The following is a 15,939-nucleotide window of genomic DNA, read 5'->3' as shown; positions in this document are numbered from 1 at the left end:
GATGGGCTTTGGGGGATGGTAGAGAACCAGGGATTTAAAGGAGAGGCAGGAGGGGTCGAACAGGTGAGGTGCTTGAAGGAGAAGGTGCCAAGAGCAGGGGGAAGAAATCAAGTTGTGATTTGGTGATAAGGGCCAAACCTCTACCAAGGTGGTTTGGGCAGGCAGATGGTAGGAAGTATAGCCAAGCAAGGAGACTTCATTAGAGAGCCACGTTTCAGACAAAGCCAGGGTGTCTATGCGATCATCCACAATAACGTAATAGATAGCAAAGGCCTCGTTAGTGAGCGAACGGACATTCTGGAGGGAAAAGTGGGGAGCAGCGGTGATTGATCATAAAATTCACCTCCTTTAGGCAAAGTTCTAACTGCAACAATGTCAATCAAGAGGAAAAGAAAAGAAAAGGGGGACAGACCAAAATAAGTCTTTAAAAAAAAAAAAGATATTCAAAGCTATCTATAAATCCACTTCTCAGTGCAGTACACAACAATACAGATCACAAAGGCCATCGATTCCATGCCTGGTCTGTGCAGAGGTAGTTAATTTTAGCCAGGGCAGCTCAGGGGTACTACAGTCAGTCTCAAAATGCCAGAGCTAGGAATTGGAAGGCTGCTACAGCAAAGCGAATGAGGGGAGGAAAGGACCAGACTTGGCTGTACTGTCCTTCACGATTAATTAGCCTGACAGCACTCATCATCTTGGCTCAGGTTTAAAGAAAGCCCAATTGGACAAAGTACCAGAGGGCTGTCAACCTATGTGGAACTGTATCTCAACACATCAGTGCCTGAAGGAAAGTTGGGGAGAAAACAATGGGGGGAAAAAGTCAATGAACATGCACAATCACACTTCATAAGTGTTAGTTCAGTCTTACTGTACCTATGAATAATACCATGTCTGTGCAAATAATCCAAAGCAACAGCAACCTCAGAGATGTACATTACAGCCATGTCTTCATCAAAATAGCCATAAATATGAAGCAGAGACTTCACATCCCCACCAATAAGATACTCCATCACCTGAGGGAAAGAAAAAGATTGCTCTATTTTCTCTTTGCCTAGAAAACCAGTACCTTGCATTTAGTTTCAGAAACATACAAAATAAAGCCATTATATGGTCTAGCAATCACGCAGATCTTTTTAACACTTATTTTAAACTGCCACATTCTACTGTTTCCCCACTAGACTCTTCTCTCAAAGCCAAGCCGCATGCCTGCAACAAGTTGCAAGGGTATCTCTTCAGCTGTTCGCAAGTTAACAAACATCTCAATTCTCCGTCTCTGGCCTCTTGTGCATCCCCACACTCCCTTCGCCCCACCATTAGCAGCCTTGCTTTCAACCACCTAGGTCCCACTCTCTAGTGTACCTCTTCACTTCCCTCTCCTCCTTTAAAACCCTTCTTAAAACCACCATTTTGACCAAGCGTTTAGTCACTCTTCCTAATCTCTCCTTTTTTAGCTTGTCGTCCATTTTTCTTCACATGTCCGTGAAACAACTTAGGACATTTATCTACGTTAAAGGCACTATATAAATGGAAGCAGTTGTTATATTAAAGAAACAACCTCCTTTAAGCACTTAATAAATATAATTGTATCAGCTTTTTTCTGCAATATACTGCATCGAACAAACATACAGCATATACTTACGAGGTAAACATTGTTGGCAGACTGCAGTGAATAGTACAAGTGCACAATGAAAGGGCTTTTACTAAGAGCTAGTGCAGCTCTCTCAGCCTGCAATTGGTGCACCATGTTTTTATGTATCAGATCAGCTTTCTTGACAACCTTGGGTGAAAGGAAAGGAAGAGACAAAACAAAAATATGAAAACTTCCTTTTAGATATTTAAACATTTTTACATACATCAAATATTGGAAGTTTAGAATTTTTATCCTCTTCATTTTACAGCAACTCATTCATCAGTTTTTTTCCCCCAACTTAAGTTATATAACTGTTTCACACACTAAATTAAAAAGAAATTGGGGGCATTCAAGTAACTTCCCTCTTCATTTTCTTCACCCAGCACTTAGTGAATTTGGTATTTGTTGGTGGGAAAAAGACATAGTCTTGCAGTTAACCAAATGAAGGTGATTTTTCTGCTTGAGGGGTCCCCATGACCCCGAGCAGTCCTACCCTCCCTATTCTTTTACTTTTTAAATGCGTATAAAAGCCTTTACTATTTCCTTTTATGTCATCTATGTAAGAATAAGCCATTTGCTGTAAATTTTGCTGTAACTTGACCAAACTTAAAAATTGACCAAATTTAATATACCAGCATGCTTTGAGAAGCTGAGAGGTTCCTGTGGAAACTTGTACGAAAACTGTTCACAGATAAAGAAGCCCTTGGACAGGGACAGAGACTTTCTGCTACGGTCAACAGATAAGGAAAACAGACTTTGAGAGTTTTGTGGGAACAGACTATTGAACTGTGGAAGCATCTTCAGACTTTGGAATGTAACCGGCCTTGAAGGCCCATGGGTGCTTAACGGACTAATGATAAGTGGGTCTGAGAAACAACTGCTGACCATTACTAATATAATTTGGGACACGAATGCAGTGGGAGGGTTGCCAAGTTTTAGGGTATAAGGGGTGCTGTTTCAAGACACTCAGGGCTGCAGCCGGGGGATCTGGTCAGTTGCCAGAAATCATACGCTTTGTCACTGCCAGATTGACCACTCGCTGGTGTTTGTACGTATGTGGTGTTTTGCTTGAGCTTAAAGTAAAGCGATAGCTTTGTGTATGCGGAGGTATAATTGGGAATTATTATACGCTACATAACTGTTGGATGCTTACTTGTAATCTCTTGCTGATTTTAAAGTAAAAGAAGTTTCACAGATTCATTGGGTTTTGTGCTGTCTGTTCAACAGGTCTGAACTTCAGAAACTGTTGGATAGGGCGAGGGGTAATTTCCGTACATCTTACATCTACTAGCATTTTTTCATATTCAATTTTAACCCTAATTTTATTTTTCATCTTCCCACAACACTTCCTATATTCCTTGGTTATCTTTAGTATAGTTACTCTAATTTTAATCAATTCCCTCTCTAAACTTTCAGTTTAGTTTTAATCTCTATTTATCCATAGAACTCTACTTTGAGGCATTTAATTTTGCTTTATAGGAACATATTTATTTTACACTCATCTTCTCTTCTCTTATAAGAACTTCTCTTATAACTCCACTCACTTCTTTTAAATGCAAGACACGTCACTACGGGAACCCACATGGGTCTCAGTTATACCTGCCTTTGCATCGGCTATGTGGAACACTCTATGCTTCAAATCCACTTAGGCCTCCTCCTTGACCTCTTCCTCCAATACATTGATGACTGTATTGATGGTACTTCCGGCTCGGTTCAATCTGGGCAATTTCATTAACTATGCTTCCCGTTTCTATTCATCCCTCATCTTTACGTGGTCCATCTCTGACTCTTCCCTTCCTGGACTTCTCTCTCTCCATCTATTTCAATGGGCTTTTTACAGACATTTATTACAAGACCACCATCTCCCACAACTATCTTAATTATGCTTCTTCCTACCCGATCCCTCCTGTAAGGGCTCCATCCCTTTCTCCAACTCTGTCAGGTTTGGACTGATGACTCTACTTTCCAGACCAGAGCTTCTGAAATATCTTCCTTTCCTCTCAGCCAAAATTCCCCCTCCAGTGTTCAACAGGACACTTGGCCATTCTCACCCCATTTCCTGGGTCTCTGCATTTACACTCTCATCCTTTCCAAACAAAAGCAAGTCTCCCCCCACCCTTGCCGGCACCTTTGATCCCAGCAGTTTCTCCATTCACCAAATCATTTCCCGTCATTTCTGCCACCTACAGTACAATTCCATCCACCAAGCACATTTTCCTTTCCCCCTCCACCTTACAGAAGGACACATATCCATTTATCGATCACCTGGCACCTGCTTGTGCAAACACAGGAGGTGTAACATCTGTCCATTTATTTCCTCCCACACCAATCTCCAACTCCTCAAACACTCCCTCCACACGATACTAAGCAGAATCACACATACTTGCTCTAACAACTTGTATTTGCTGCCTACGGTGTGGTTTCCTCTACACTGGGGGCAATCCAGTGATCCAATTAAGTGATAACATTCTGTCTGCAAATGTGGCCCTGATCTCCCTGTGGTAGAAACATAGAAGATAGGAGCAGGAGTAGGCCATTCGGCCCCTCGAGCCTGCTCCGCCATTCAATGAGATCATGGCTGATCATCCAAATTCAGTACCCTGTTCCTGCTTTCTCCCCATATCCCTTGATCCCTTTAGCCTTAAGAAATATATCCAACTCCTTCTTGAATATATTTAATGAATTGGTCTCCACTGCCTTCTGTGGTAGAGAATTCCACAGGTTCACCACTCTCTGGGTGAAGAAATTACTCCTCATCTCTGTCCTAAATGGCTTACCCCTTATCCTTAGACTGTGACCCCTGGTTCTGGACTCCCCGACCATCGGGAACATCCTTCCTGCATCTAGCCTGTCTAGTCCTGTTAGAATTTTATAAGTTTCAATGAGATCTCCTCTCATTCTTCTAAACACCAGCGAGTATAAGCCCAATCGACCCAATCTCTCCTCATAAGTCATTCCTGCCATCCCAAGTATCAGTCTGGTGAATCTTCGCTGCACTCCCTCCATGGCAAGAACATCCTTCCTCAGGTAAAGCGACCAAAACTGCACACAATACTCAAGGTGTGGCCTCACCAAGGCCCTGTACAACTGCAGCAAGACATCCTTGTTCCTGTACTCAAACCCTCTCGCTACGAAGGCCAACATACCATTTGCCTTCTTAACCGCCTGCTGCAGCTGCATGCTTACCTTCAGCGACTGGTGCACAAGGACACCCAGGTCTCGTTGCACTTCCCCTTCTCCCAATCTATTGCCATTCAGATAATAATCTGCCTTCCTGTTTTTTATACCAAAGTGGATAACCTCACATTTATCCACATTATACTGCATCTGCCATGCTTCTGCCCAATCACCCAACCTGTCCAAATCATCCTGGAGTTTCTCAGCATCCTCCTCACAGCACACACGCCCACCCAGCTTTGTGTCATCTGCAAACTTGGAGATATTACATCTAGTTCCCTCGTCTAGATCATTAATATATATTTTGTGGTTCTCCACTTTGATCTCTGTCTTTGGTCTCCTGCACTTCTCCAATGAAGCTCAATGCAAGTTTCAAGAACAGTATTTCACCTGTCTGCTGGGCACTATGCAACCCTCTGGTATGAACATTGACTTTTGTAACTTCAGCTACAACTGCTATTTTCTTCACAGCAGTGGTGGGTGCTTGAGAATTGGGGAGGGCCTATCAGTGTCCAGGGAGGGAGCCAGTCTGACATTTGGGTTGGACACCCTTAGTCAGAGCACGGTGCCGGCATGGGTCAGAGCCCGAGGTGTCAACCTGTTGTTCTACTCTCATGACTGTCATATCTATTGTGTTTCTCTTACATTTTCTGATTTAATTTCATATCTATATTATGGTTTTATCTTGCTTATTTTTCCACCTTTTCATTTGTATGGCTCTTTCTTGTCTTTCCACCGAACCCCCCAATGCTCACTGCCCCCATCAGGTCATTTAACCCGCCCCTCATTATGATTGGCATTTCTGTTGGTTCTTGCCCCTCCTTTCTTACCAACCTTACTAAAATGCCAGTTCATTGTTCAGTTCTGATGAAGAGTACACACCCAAAACGTCATAACCTCTCGTTTCTCTTTGCAGATGCTGATTGACCTGTGTGTTGCCAGCAATTTCTGCTTACATTTCAGATTTCCATTTGCAGTTTTTCCTTTTTACTTTACTGGTTTAGATCCATCTTAGTTATTCTTCTAAAGGTGGCGTTATCAGCAGTGACAATGTCACCTTGAGCTTTTAACAATTTTGATCCTTTTTCTATCTTGAAGTTTTCGTCCTGTTTTCAATTCAGCAGCCAACGGTGTCGAACCAGTGTTTGCCATCTCCTGAATAATAATCCCCTTCCCTCGATCAGTATCACAACCAGGTCATTCAGTATCACAACCAGGTCATTGAAACTAACAGGGAAAAAGTCTTAATGTATCACGTCACAAAGTTTTTTTAAAATGTCAAAGTCAACCCATACAGTCGATGTCTAATGATCCAACGGAAACATAGAAGATAGGAGCAGGAGTAGGCCATTCTGCCCCTCGAGCCTGCTCCGCCATTCAATGAGATCATGGCTGATCATCCAAATTCAGTACCCTGTCCCTGCCTTCTCCCCATATCCCTTGATCCCTTTAGCCTTAAGAAATATATCTAACTCCTTCTTGAATATATTTAATATAAGTTGGCCTCCACTGCCTTCTGTGGTAGAGAATTCCACAGGTTCACCACTCTCTGGGTGAAGAAATTCCTCATCTCTGTCCTAAATGGCTTACCCCTTATCCTTAGACTGCGACCCCTGGTTCTGGACTCCCCGGCCATCAGGAACATTCTTCCTGCATCTAGTTGTTAGAATTTTATAAGTTTCAATGAGATCCCCTCTCATTCTTCTAAACTCCAGCGAGTATAAGCCCAATCGATCCAATCTCTCCTCATACGTCATTCCTGGAAAACTGGGGAGTAAAAGCCAGGCACTTTGTGGTCCAAGTATGGGTCCAAGTAAAATCTTAACCCATCCAAACCTGTTTCTGCCCCAACCCCAGGAAACATGCCTGGACATGACTAACTGTCATAGGGAAAAATATATATATAACCTCTGAACACATTTAAACACGACCATCGTGTTTCAGAATATGCCTCGTTTAGTTTTGATCATATTTAAGCAGCAAGTCTTCGGCTATGGCTATAAGTTATGGCGCCCAGTACTTGCCTTGACGGCGTACAGCCTCTTCTCATCGTGTTTCTTCCGAGCCAGGTACACTTTGCCGAACGCACCGCGGCTGATGGGTTTGATGATAGCGAAGTCCTCGATGCTGGGGGCTGCCGGCACCTTGATCACCTGCACATCCCTATACAGGCCAGCAGGACAGGCGGCGCCTTTGCTCTGAAGCTCCATGCCCCCCCAGTTGGAACCCAGAGACCATTCCCCCCGCCCGCTGCCAGGGGAACGCACGGACCGAACGCCTCGCCGGCGGCCGCGCGCGCTCACTTTTCAAAACTCTTCCGCTCGGGTCCTTCGCCCAACCGTCAAGCTCCTGACAGGTGTCTCGGTGATTTCACAAACATGTCGAATTGGAACAATAGCTTAAAGTCACCCGTTTTCGGGAAGGGGGTGGGGGTGTTGTCTTTTGTTTTTGTACTCGCTTTTGGAAAAAAAAATCTCTCTTAATCCGTGTGTTTTGACAAACGTGAGCAGGCACTGCCAAAGCTGCATCAATGGGTCCTCGCAGCGGCTTGGCGCTGTGGCGCAGGTTGTATTGGCCGATTTATCGAATAATTCATTTATTCTTTAACGCCCGCTAAGGGGTTTGCAACGCATTTTTGAGTTCGAGTGTTTACATCTGTGTAGAAACTAGAGCAAGCAGCCCCCCTTTTCGCTGGTGACTGATGGTCGCACGAAATTGGAAACACGCAGCAGGTCAGTCAGCACCTGTGGAGAATTTTGAAGCAGGGTCTGCACCCATAGAATCATTGAACCTTACAGCCCAGCACAGGAAGAGGCGGCCATTCGACCCGCCGTGCCTGTGCCGGCTCTCAGAAAGAGCAGTCGTGCTTAGTCCCAGGGCCCCGCTTTTTGTCCGTAACTCTTAAGTTCTTCATCCTCAAGTACCTGTCTAGCTCCCTTTTTAAAGTTATTTATGGAATCCGCTTCCACCACCTTTCAGGTAGATCATTACAGATCCCAACAACACTTAAGTGAAAAAAATTCTCATCTCCCATATAGATCGTTTGCCAATTATTTTGAATCTCCGACCTCTGGTTATTGACCCACTTGCCAGAGGGAGCAGTTTTTCTCTTATCTACTCTATCAAAACCTCTCATTATCTTGAAAACCTCTTATTAGGTCACCTCTTGACCTTTGTTTCAAGGAGAACAGTCCTAACTTTTCGAACCTCTCATAACTGAAGTCCCACATTTCTGGTAAACCCCCTCTGTACCCTTTCTAAGGCCTTTACATCTTTTCTGAAGTGTGGTGCCCTGAATTGTCCACAATACTCCAGCTGAGACCTAACTAGTGATTCATAAAATTCTAGTATCTCTGCTTTTATATTCTATTCCTGTTTATAAACCCATGTAACCCATATGCTTTTTAACCACCTTATCAATTTGCCGTGCCACCTTTAAGGATTTATGTATATGGACACCAACGTGTCTCTGCTCACCTTCGGCAGCACCTCCCAAACCTGCAACATCAACCACCTAGAAGGACAAGGGCAGCAGGTGCAGGGAACACCATCACCTGCAAATTACACACCATCTTGACTTGGATGTATATCGCGTTCCTTCATCGTCGCTGGGTCGAAATCTTGGAACTCCCTCCCCAACAGCACTGTGGGAGTACCTTCACTACAAGGACTGCAGCGGTTTAAGAAGGTGGCTCACCACCACCTTCTCAAGGACAATTAAGGATGGGCAATAAATGCCGGCGATGCCCACATCCCAGGAATTAATAAAAAACTTATACTTTTCAAATTGTGCCATTTATAGTATACTGGCCCAGGAATTCAGGTCGGAGGCTTCCAGAGGGCGTAAGCCCCCGACCTGCACAAACGAACCACACCAACCGTAATGTTCTGGGCCGGCATAGAATTCCGTTGATGTGCCTCCTCAAACTGCCGGTGTGCAGGGCACGCGTATCCCAGGGGCGTTGCTAGTTCGCAGCGTCCCTGGGATCACGGCCATGGGGAGCCAATCGGAGCAGGGAATCTCCAGTCATAGATTTGACAGGAAGGCCTGTCAAATCTATGAATAGAGATCACCCTCAAAACATAAGTAAAACTTCAAATAAATTTTTTTTTAAATCACATTTTTAACATGACTATAAATTACATAAATGAACTATTTTAAACAAAAATTTAAATTTTTGAAAAAAATAATTACATTTTTTAACAGGGCTAAAAATAAACTTACCTTTAAAGTATTTTAAAATGATAAGTGTTAAAAATGTTTTTCTTTCACTGATATCACCTCTTACCTTGTTAAAAGCAGGCCTTGCGCCTGCTTTTCCAAGCGCAGCTGCTACCGACTTACCCGGACTGCATCAACCTCGAAAAAAAACGGAAGTTCCAGGCGTATGCGCTGCCTATCCGGCGCAGGCGTTTGACCTGCGAACCCCTTCAGAGAACAGGTTTCCAGCGCATGTGCAGTGCATGTGTGAAACCAGCACTTCCGTTGGCCCTACGGGTGAGTACACAGCGCATACACACCCGTAGGGAACAGAATTTCGGGGCCAATATCTTTCCATATTAGTCCTCCCAAAGTGTATCACTTCACACTCTCCGCATTGAATTCTATCTGCCATGCTTCTGCTTATTTCACCATCCAGTCTGTCATCCCAAAGCCTATAACTATCCTCATCACTACTACTTTTGTCTAGTTTCATATCATCTGCAAATTTTATAATGCTGCTCCCTTCACCCAAGTCCAGGTCATTCATAAAAGTTAAGAGTAATGGACCCAAAACTGACGCTTGGGGAACACCACTGCAAACCACCTCACAGTCTGAAAAACATCCATCCACCACTGAGCCAATTTCGTATCTGTACCGCCACTTTCCCCTTAATTCCAACCAAAAATATTAACTTGGTCTCGATCTCTCCACAGATGCTGACTGGCCTGCTGTGTGTTTCCTGCATTTTTAAGTTTCAGATTTCCAACGCCTGCAGTATTTTACTTTTTTTTAAACAAAGATCTCTTTAAACTCAAATGGATGATTGTCACTTTTTAATGAGTGACACTGATGAGTCTGCTACTGAAATGATGAGCTCGTAAGAAATCAGGAACAGTAGAAATAGTTGATTTGTCAGATTACTTTTGAATATGAAAATCATCTAAGCATACACATATTTTTAATAGATACTTCCTTCAGCTCTTTATGTGATAATTGTTATGTTTATTCCTACATTCTATTAAAATATGGTTGAATTTGCTGCTTAATGGAGAGCCATTAGTTTTGGTCTTCATTCCAACTGAGTGATTCCAGTGATGTCAATGACAGCGAGGAGCTGATCTTGATTATCCCTCATATTAATGGAGACTGACACTATGAATCTGAAGCTGCCTGACTCTGGAAAAAGAGTATCAGCTGGATGCTGCTATAAAATAAGTGGGAGTTTTCCAGGGTTGTTTAGCTTTGGCTAGGAATGCTTACCTCTGGGCCCCTGGCTTCGGCTGAAGCGGCCCTGTTCCTTGCAGTACAGAAGTAATATCCAGTGTTTGATGGTACCTTATTCTACTCTTTTTGCCTATGATTTTGTATTGACTAGTTTGCATCTGTAAATTTGCCTTGCTCCCTGATTTAAAATTCATTATACTGTTCTTACTGTGTCTTATCTTTATCATGCTCCTGTTTCCGTCTGTCACCTCCAGTCTCAACTTTTCTAATGGATTCCTCACATAAATTCAAAATCATCCAGAACTTTGCCAACCACATCTTATCCCGCACAAAATCCTACTCACTAACCTACCCTATCTTGGCCACCCTCAATTGGATCCTTGTCCCCTTGTGTATTGTTTTCAAAATCCTCATCTTCAAATCCCTCCAAAAGTCCACTACTCCCGAGTTGTGCAACCTCCTCCAGCCTTGTGTTCCTGCTGCACCTTAAGCTCTTCCAACTCTGATCTACTGTGTATTTTCCCCTCCCTCTGTTCCACCAGCAATGGCAATGTCTCCATTGTGGAACTCTTAACTCCCTCTACATTAATGAATATCCCTTCACCTTCAAAAGTCTCTTTAAAATCTATCTCTTAACAGTACCACAGCCACCTCTCCTAACCTGCTTGTGTCTGATTTCCATTTGTGAAATGCCTTGCATTGCTTTGCTATGTTAAAGGCTCTGTATGTATGTTTAGTTCTCTATATTATAAGAACATTTTAAGTAAAAATGTTAACAAAATAGATGGTTAATTTGAGTTTGTTCTTTTTACCTCTCATAAGGTTTCTACCTTCCATTCTCTTTGTTATAGCATTAATAGATCCATAGAAAAATAATTGGTTTTCACTTTATCTCCTGCTCGGAGTGGAATGGAATATTCATGATTCACCCAGATAGGTGCAGTCACAACTCAAGAAGCTTGACACCATCCAGGAGAGAGAAGCTTGCTTGATGGGCACCCCAACCACCGTGCCCTGTGGCTGCAGTATGTACTAATAATGGGATGCACTGCAGCAACTCACCAAGCTTACTGTGATGACACTTCCCAGCCCCATGATTTCTACCACCAAGAAGGGCAAGAGCAACAATGTCATGGAAACACCATGTTCTCCTCCAAGTCACACACCATCCTGATTAGGTTATAGTCCAACAGCTTTATTTGAAATCACAAGCTTTCGGAGCGCTGCGCCTTCGTCGGGTGAAGTTCACCTGGCTTCACCTGACGAAGGAGCAGCGCTCCGAAAGCTTGTGATTTCAAATAAAGCTGTTGGACTATAACCTGGTGTTGTGTGACTTCTCACAATTGTCCACTCCAGCCCAACACCGGCATCTCCACATCATCCTGATTAGGACATAGCTCGCCATTCCTTCATCACGCTGGGTCAAAATCCTGCAATTCCAAACTTAATACCTTTTGTGGGAATGCCATCATCACAGTACTGTAGCGATTTAAGGAAAAGGCCCACCACCAATCATTTTCAATGTTCAGTGTATGCTGAAAGATAGCTCATAAGAAGCATCTTGACATATCAAGAAGGATAGTAAAGTTTGTAATTTCTGTAACATATAATGTTTTGCACTGAATACTGTTCATTTACTTGTTTTATTAAATAAATTGTCTGTTGGATTATAGCCTGAGGCTCAGTCTGATAGATTGCATATTCAGTCTGCCTACTGAAGAGGTGAGAATCACTTAGCAACATATGATATTGTTGTCATACAGTGGCAAGGGTTCTCTGCTTGACCCCTGTGTTTCGTGTTGTTTACCTAGATATTGCATGGGTAAAAGCACACTTCAAATTGTACAGGATGTATGCTTCACACATAGGAGTGGTCAGTGACACTGAACCCAAGTAAAATATCTAGTGTAACCCCCAAAAAAGTATATATACAATTTCACTTTTCTATTTCCACTTACAAATGATCCTTCCAGATTCTTTAAAAGTGGCAGTCTATTTCTTCTCCCACTCGACAATTGGCAGCAGCCAATTAGCTTGGCTCCCAGTCCTCCAATGCCTTGATTTTAAAATTCTCATCCTCGTGTTCAAATCCCTCATTGGCCTTGTCCCTCCCTATCTCTGTAACCTCCGCCAGCCCTACAACACTCCAAGAACTCTGCGTTCCTCCAACTATGGCCTCTTGTGCATCCCCCACTACCTTTGCCCCACCATTGGTGGGTGTGCCTTCAGCCATCTAGGGCCTAAGCTCTGGAATTCCTTCCCCAAACCGCTTTGCCTGTCTACTTCTCTCTCCTCTAAGACGCTGCTTAAAACCTACCTCTTTGACCAAGCATTTGGTCACCTGTCCTAATGCTTCCTTCTTTGGCTTGGTGTCAATTTTTGTCTGATTGCGCTCTTGTGAAGCTTCTTGGGACATTTTACTGCATTAAAGGCACTATATAAATGCAAGTTGTTGTCTTTGGGAGAACAATACCAAAATTTGACAACATAAAAGTTTGCCAAACTGCTAGGCGAACTGTGAAATATCTTAAGAGGACAGGTTAGCAGAATGGGTAGACAGATGGCAAATGCAATTTAATGTGGATAAGTGTGAGATAATTAGATTTTTGGAGGAAACAAGGAAGGGGAGATTACACTTAAATATGCTGAAGGGTGTGGAGGAAGTTTAGACACACAAAAAGTGCAATTGGGGGTCGGTAGAACAATAAAAAAAGCAATGGCATTTTGGGTTTATAAATAGGGGCATAAGGTACAAGAGCAAAGAGGTGATGATAAATTTGTATAAGGCTGCAATTAGAGCATTTTCGGCCATGTCGTCATGGGGCCATAAGGTGTCATCCTTGGCTCAGTGGTAGCACTCTCGCCTCCGAGTCAGAAGATTATGGGTTCAAGCCCCACTCCAGAGACTTGAGCGCATAATCTAGACTCAGACTGAGTAAGTGCAGCACTGGCAGAGGTGCCGTCTTTTGGATGAGACGTTAAACTGATCCACCCTCTCAGGCGGATGTAAAAGATCTTACGGCACTATTCGAAGAAGAGCAGGGAAGTTCTCCCGGTGTCCTGTCCCAACATTTATCCTTCAACCAACATCATTAAAACAGATTATCTGGTCATGTACCTCATTGCTCTTTGTAACGTCTTGCTGTGCATAAATTGGCTGCTGTGTTTCCCTACATTAAAACGAGTACATTTCAAATATTATTGTCAGTAAAGGGCTTTGGGATGTCCTCAGGTTCTGAAATGTACTACTGTATATAAATGCAAGTCCGTTCCTTTATGTATAGATACGGAGAAAGTTTGTGAAAGGCATACAGAGAGTAGGTGACATACAGAAGATAAAGGAAGCAGGGGAAAGGGAAGCACTTACAGAAAGAGGAAGAGACTGAGAGAAGTCAAAGAGATAGAGAAAATAATGAGAACGTGTGTGAGAAGTATACAAAGAGGAAGACGAAATAACTAGAGATTAGTTGTTTAAAAACAGTGAAAATGATAATGATACATATACATCCTCACTTAAAAAAGAAAAATAAGGACCACTACTCTCTAAGTGCAATACAATGATTTGTAAACTTGTGTCAAACCTTTTGATCTCCAAATAAAAATGTCCTTCAGTTGTGTCTACATAACTTTGTCCCTCTTATGCAACTGGAGAAGAATGATGCAAATGCAGCTTAAATTAAACATTAGAAAATAGGTCACACCAATTGCACAATATATCTGGTCTGTTAACAGAAGATCATAAGAAGCAGGAGTAGGCCATTTAGCTCTTCATGGCTGATCATCTACCTCATCTCCACTATCCCCATATCCCTTGATTTCCTTAATATCCAAAAATCTATCGATCTCTGTCTTGAATATACTCAACGACTGAGCCTCCACAGCCCTCTGGGGTGGAGAATTCCGAAGATTCACCACCCTCAGTGAAGAAATTTCTCCTCATCTCAGTCCTAAATGGCCAACCCCTTATTCTGAGACTGACCCCTGGTTCTAGACTCCCCAGCCAGGGGAAACACCCTCCCTGCATCTACCCTGTCAAGCCCTGTAAGCATTTTGAATGTTTCAATGAGATCACCTCTCATTCTTCTAAACTCTAGAGAATATAGGCCTAGTCTACTCAATCTCTCCTCATAGGACAATCCCCCCATCCAATGGTTGCAAAGTGGCCAAGGTTGGGAACTAAATATTCCAGGATACTTAACTTTTAGAAGAGATAGGCAAAATGGAAAAGGAGGTGGGGTAGCCCTGATAATAAAGGATGGGATAAAGACAGTAGAGAGAAAGGATCTTAGCTCTGAAAATCAAGACGTAGAATCAGTTTGGGTGGAGCTAAGAAACAGCAAGGGGCAGAAAACATTGGTGGGAGTTGTTTATAGGCCCTCAAACAGTAGTTGTAATGTAGGGCAGATTATAAATGAGGAAATTAGAGGCACGTGTAACAAGGGTAATACAGTAATCATGGGGACTTTAATCAACATATAGACTGGGCAAACCAAATTTGCAGTAATAATGTGGAGGACGAATTCATGGAATGTAATCAAGATAGTTTTCTAGATCAGTATGTTGAACTTCTTAAACTTCTTTATCCAGAGAGTGGTGAGAATGTGGAACTCACTACCACAGGGAGTGGTTGAAGCAAATAGTATAGATGCATTTAAGGGGCGGCTCGACAAGCATATGAGGGAGAAGGGAATAGAGGGTTATGCTGGTAGAGTTAGATGAGGAAAGACGGGAGGAGACTCGAGTGGAGCATAAATTCCGCATGGACTGGTTGGGCCGAATGGCCTGTTTCTGTGGTGTATATCCTATGTAAGTAGTGTACTTGAATGAGAAAATTGTGTCAACAATTGACCTGGTCACAAATATAGCTACCTAGCCAATTATTAGACCAATAGACAATGATTGTTTGAAAAAATCAATTTTTGGGGATCATTTTTAACCAATCCGTGCCCAATTTTTTGGTTTTGACTTTCACAACAAAAAAGATTGCTGGAAGCAGGGAAGCAAAGAAAGCATGTAAGTAAAATCATTGAAATTACAGCACAGAACAAGGCCATTTGGTTCACTGCCCCTCTGCTGGTGGTAGCTCTTCAACTGGAGCTATCCACAGTAATGCCATTTATCTGCCCTTTTCTCATGTCCTTTTATGTATTTCCTCTTCAAAAACTTAGCCAGTTCTCTCAGAAATTATGTTATAGTGTCTGCTTCAATAATCATTTGTTCTAAAGCATTTTATATTTTAATAACTCTCTGTGGAAAAAAATGTCTAACTGCCGTCGTTGTTCTTTGTGATATTTCTGAGCCTATGCTCTCTTGTTCCCAATTTATCACCCAGTGGAAGTAATCTTTCACTAATTATCCTCTCAAAATCTTTCATAATTTTGAAAACCTTTATTAGACCCCCCTCCACGTTTCCCTACTGTAATAGAAAAGCACCATTTTTTGATATTTCTTTCATAATTTTTAACATCTCATTCACAGTTTCATTCTAGTGAACCTTCACTGTAACCTCTTCAACCCTTCAATCTATGTCCCTGTAATCTGTTGTCCAGAACTGTATGCAGTACTCCAGCTGTTACCTTCTACAAATTCAACATAAGTTTCTTCCGAATAATAAAAAAAAACTACAAATGCTGGAAATTAAAAACAAAAATGCTGGAAATACACAGCAGGTCATGCAGCATTTATAAAGAGCCAGGTTAATGT

The 15,939-nt window shown here is 42.5% G+C and overlaps 2 protein-coding genes across 5 annotated transcripts in view; one reads left to right on the top strand and one right to left on the bottom strand.

Annotated features, from left to right (window-relative positions):
* mastl (microtubule associated serine/threonine kinase-like) overlaps positions 1-7,379 on the bottom strand; it is a 45,794-nt gene extending 38,415 nt beyond the window's left edge. Inside the window, exons 1-3 of one of the 4 annotated variants that reach the window (XM_085987702.1) lie at positions 6,832-7,379; positions 1,640-1,777; positions 874-1,013 (exon numbers count right to left, since the gene is read on the bottom strand). In XM_085987702.1, coding sequence (XP_085843828.1) covers positions 874-1,013; positions 1,640-1,777; positions 6,832-7,017 — 464 coding nt within the window. In that variant the 5' untranslated portion in view covers positions 7,018-7,379. Of the gene's footprint in view, positions 1-873; positions 1,014-1,639; positions 1,778-6,831 lie in introns of those variants that run through there. The other 3 variants (XM_085987704.1, XM_085987703.1, XM_085987705.1) reach the window with 3 other exon arrangements.
* Positions 7,380-7,438: 59 nt separating this feature from the next.
* Positions 7,439-15,939, top strand: part of LOC147117082 (ATP-dependent zinc metalloprotease YME1L1-like) — a 77,099-nt gene continuing 68,598 nt past the window's right edge. Inside the window, exons 1-2 of the mRNA XM_085987708.1 lie at positions 7,439-7,539; positions 9,111-9,305. Coding sequence (XP_085843834.1) covers positions 9,261-9,305 — 45 coding nt within the window. The 5' untranslated portion in view covers positions 7,439-7,539; positions 9,111-9,260. The remainder of the gene's footprint in view (positions 7,540-9,110; positions 9,306-15,939) is intronic.

Source organism: Somniosus microcephalus, chromosome 5 (genome assembly GCF_052327205.1).
Source record: "Somniosus microcephalus isolate GS21.2 chromosome 5, FLI_Smic_1.0, whole genome shotgun sequence".
NCBI classification, from domain to species: Eukaryota; Metazoa; Chordata; class Chondrichthyes; order Squaliformes; family Somniosidae; genus Somniosus; species Somniosus microcephalus.
This window is presented reverse-complemented; position numbering and strand designations above follow the sequence as displayed.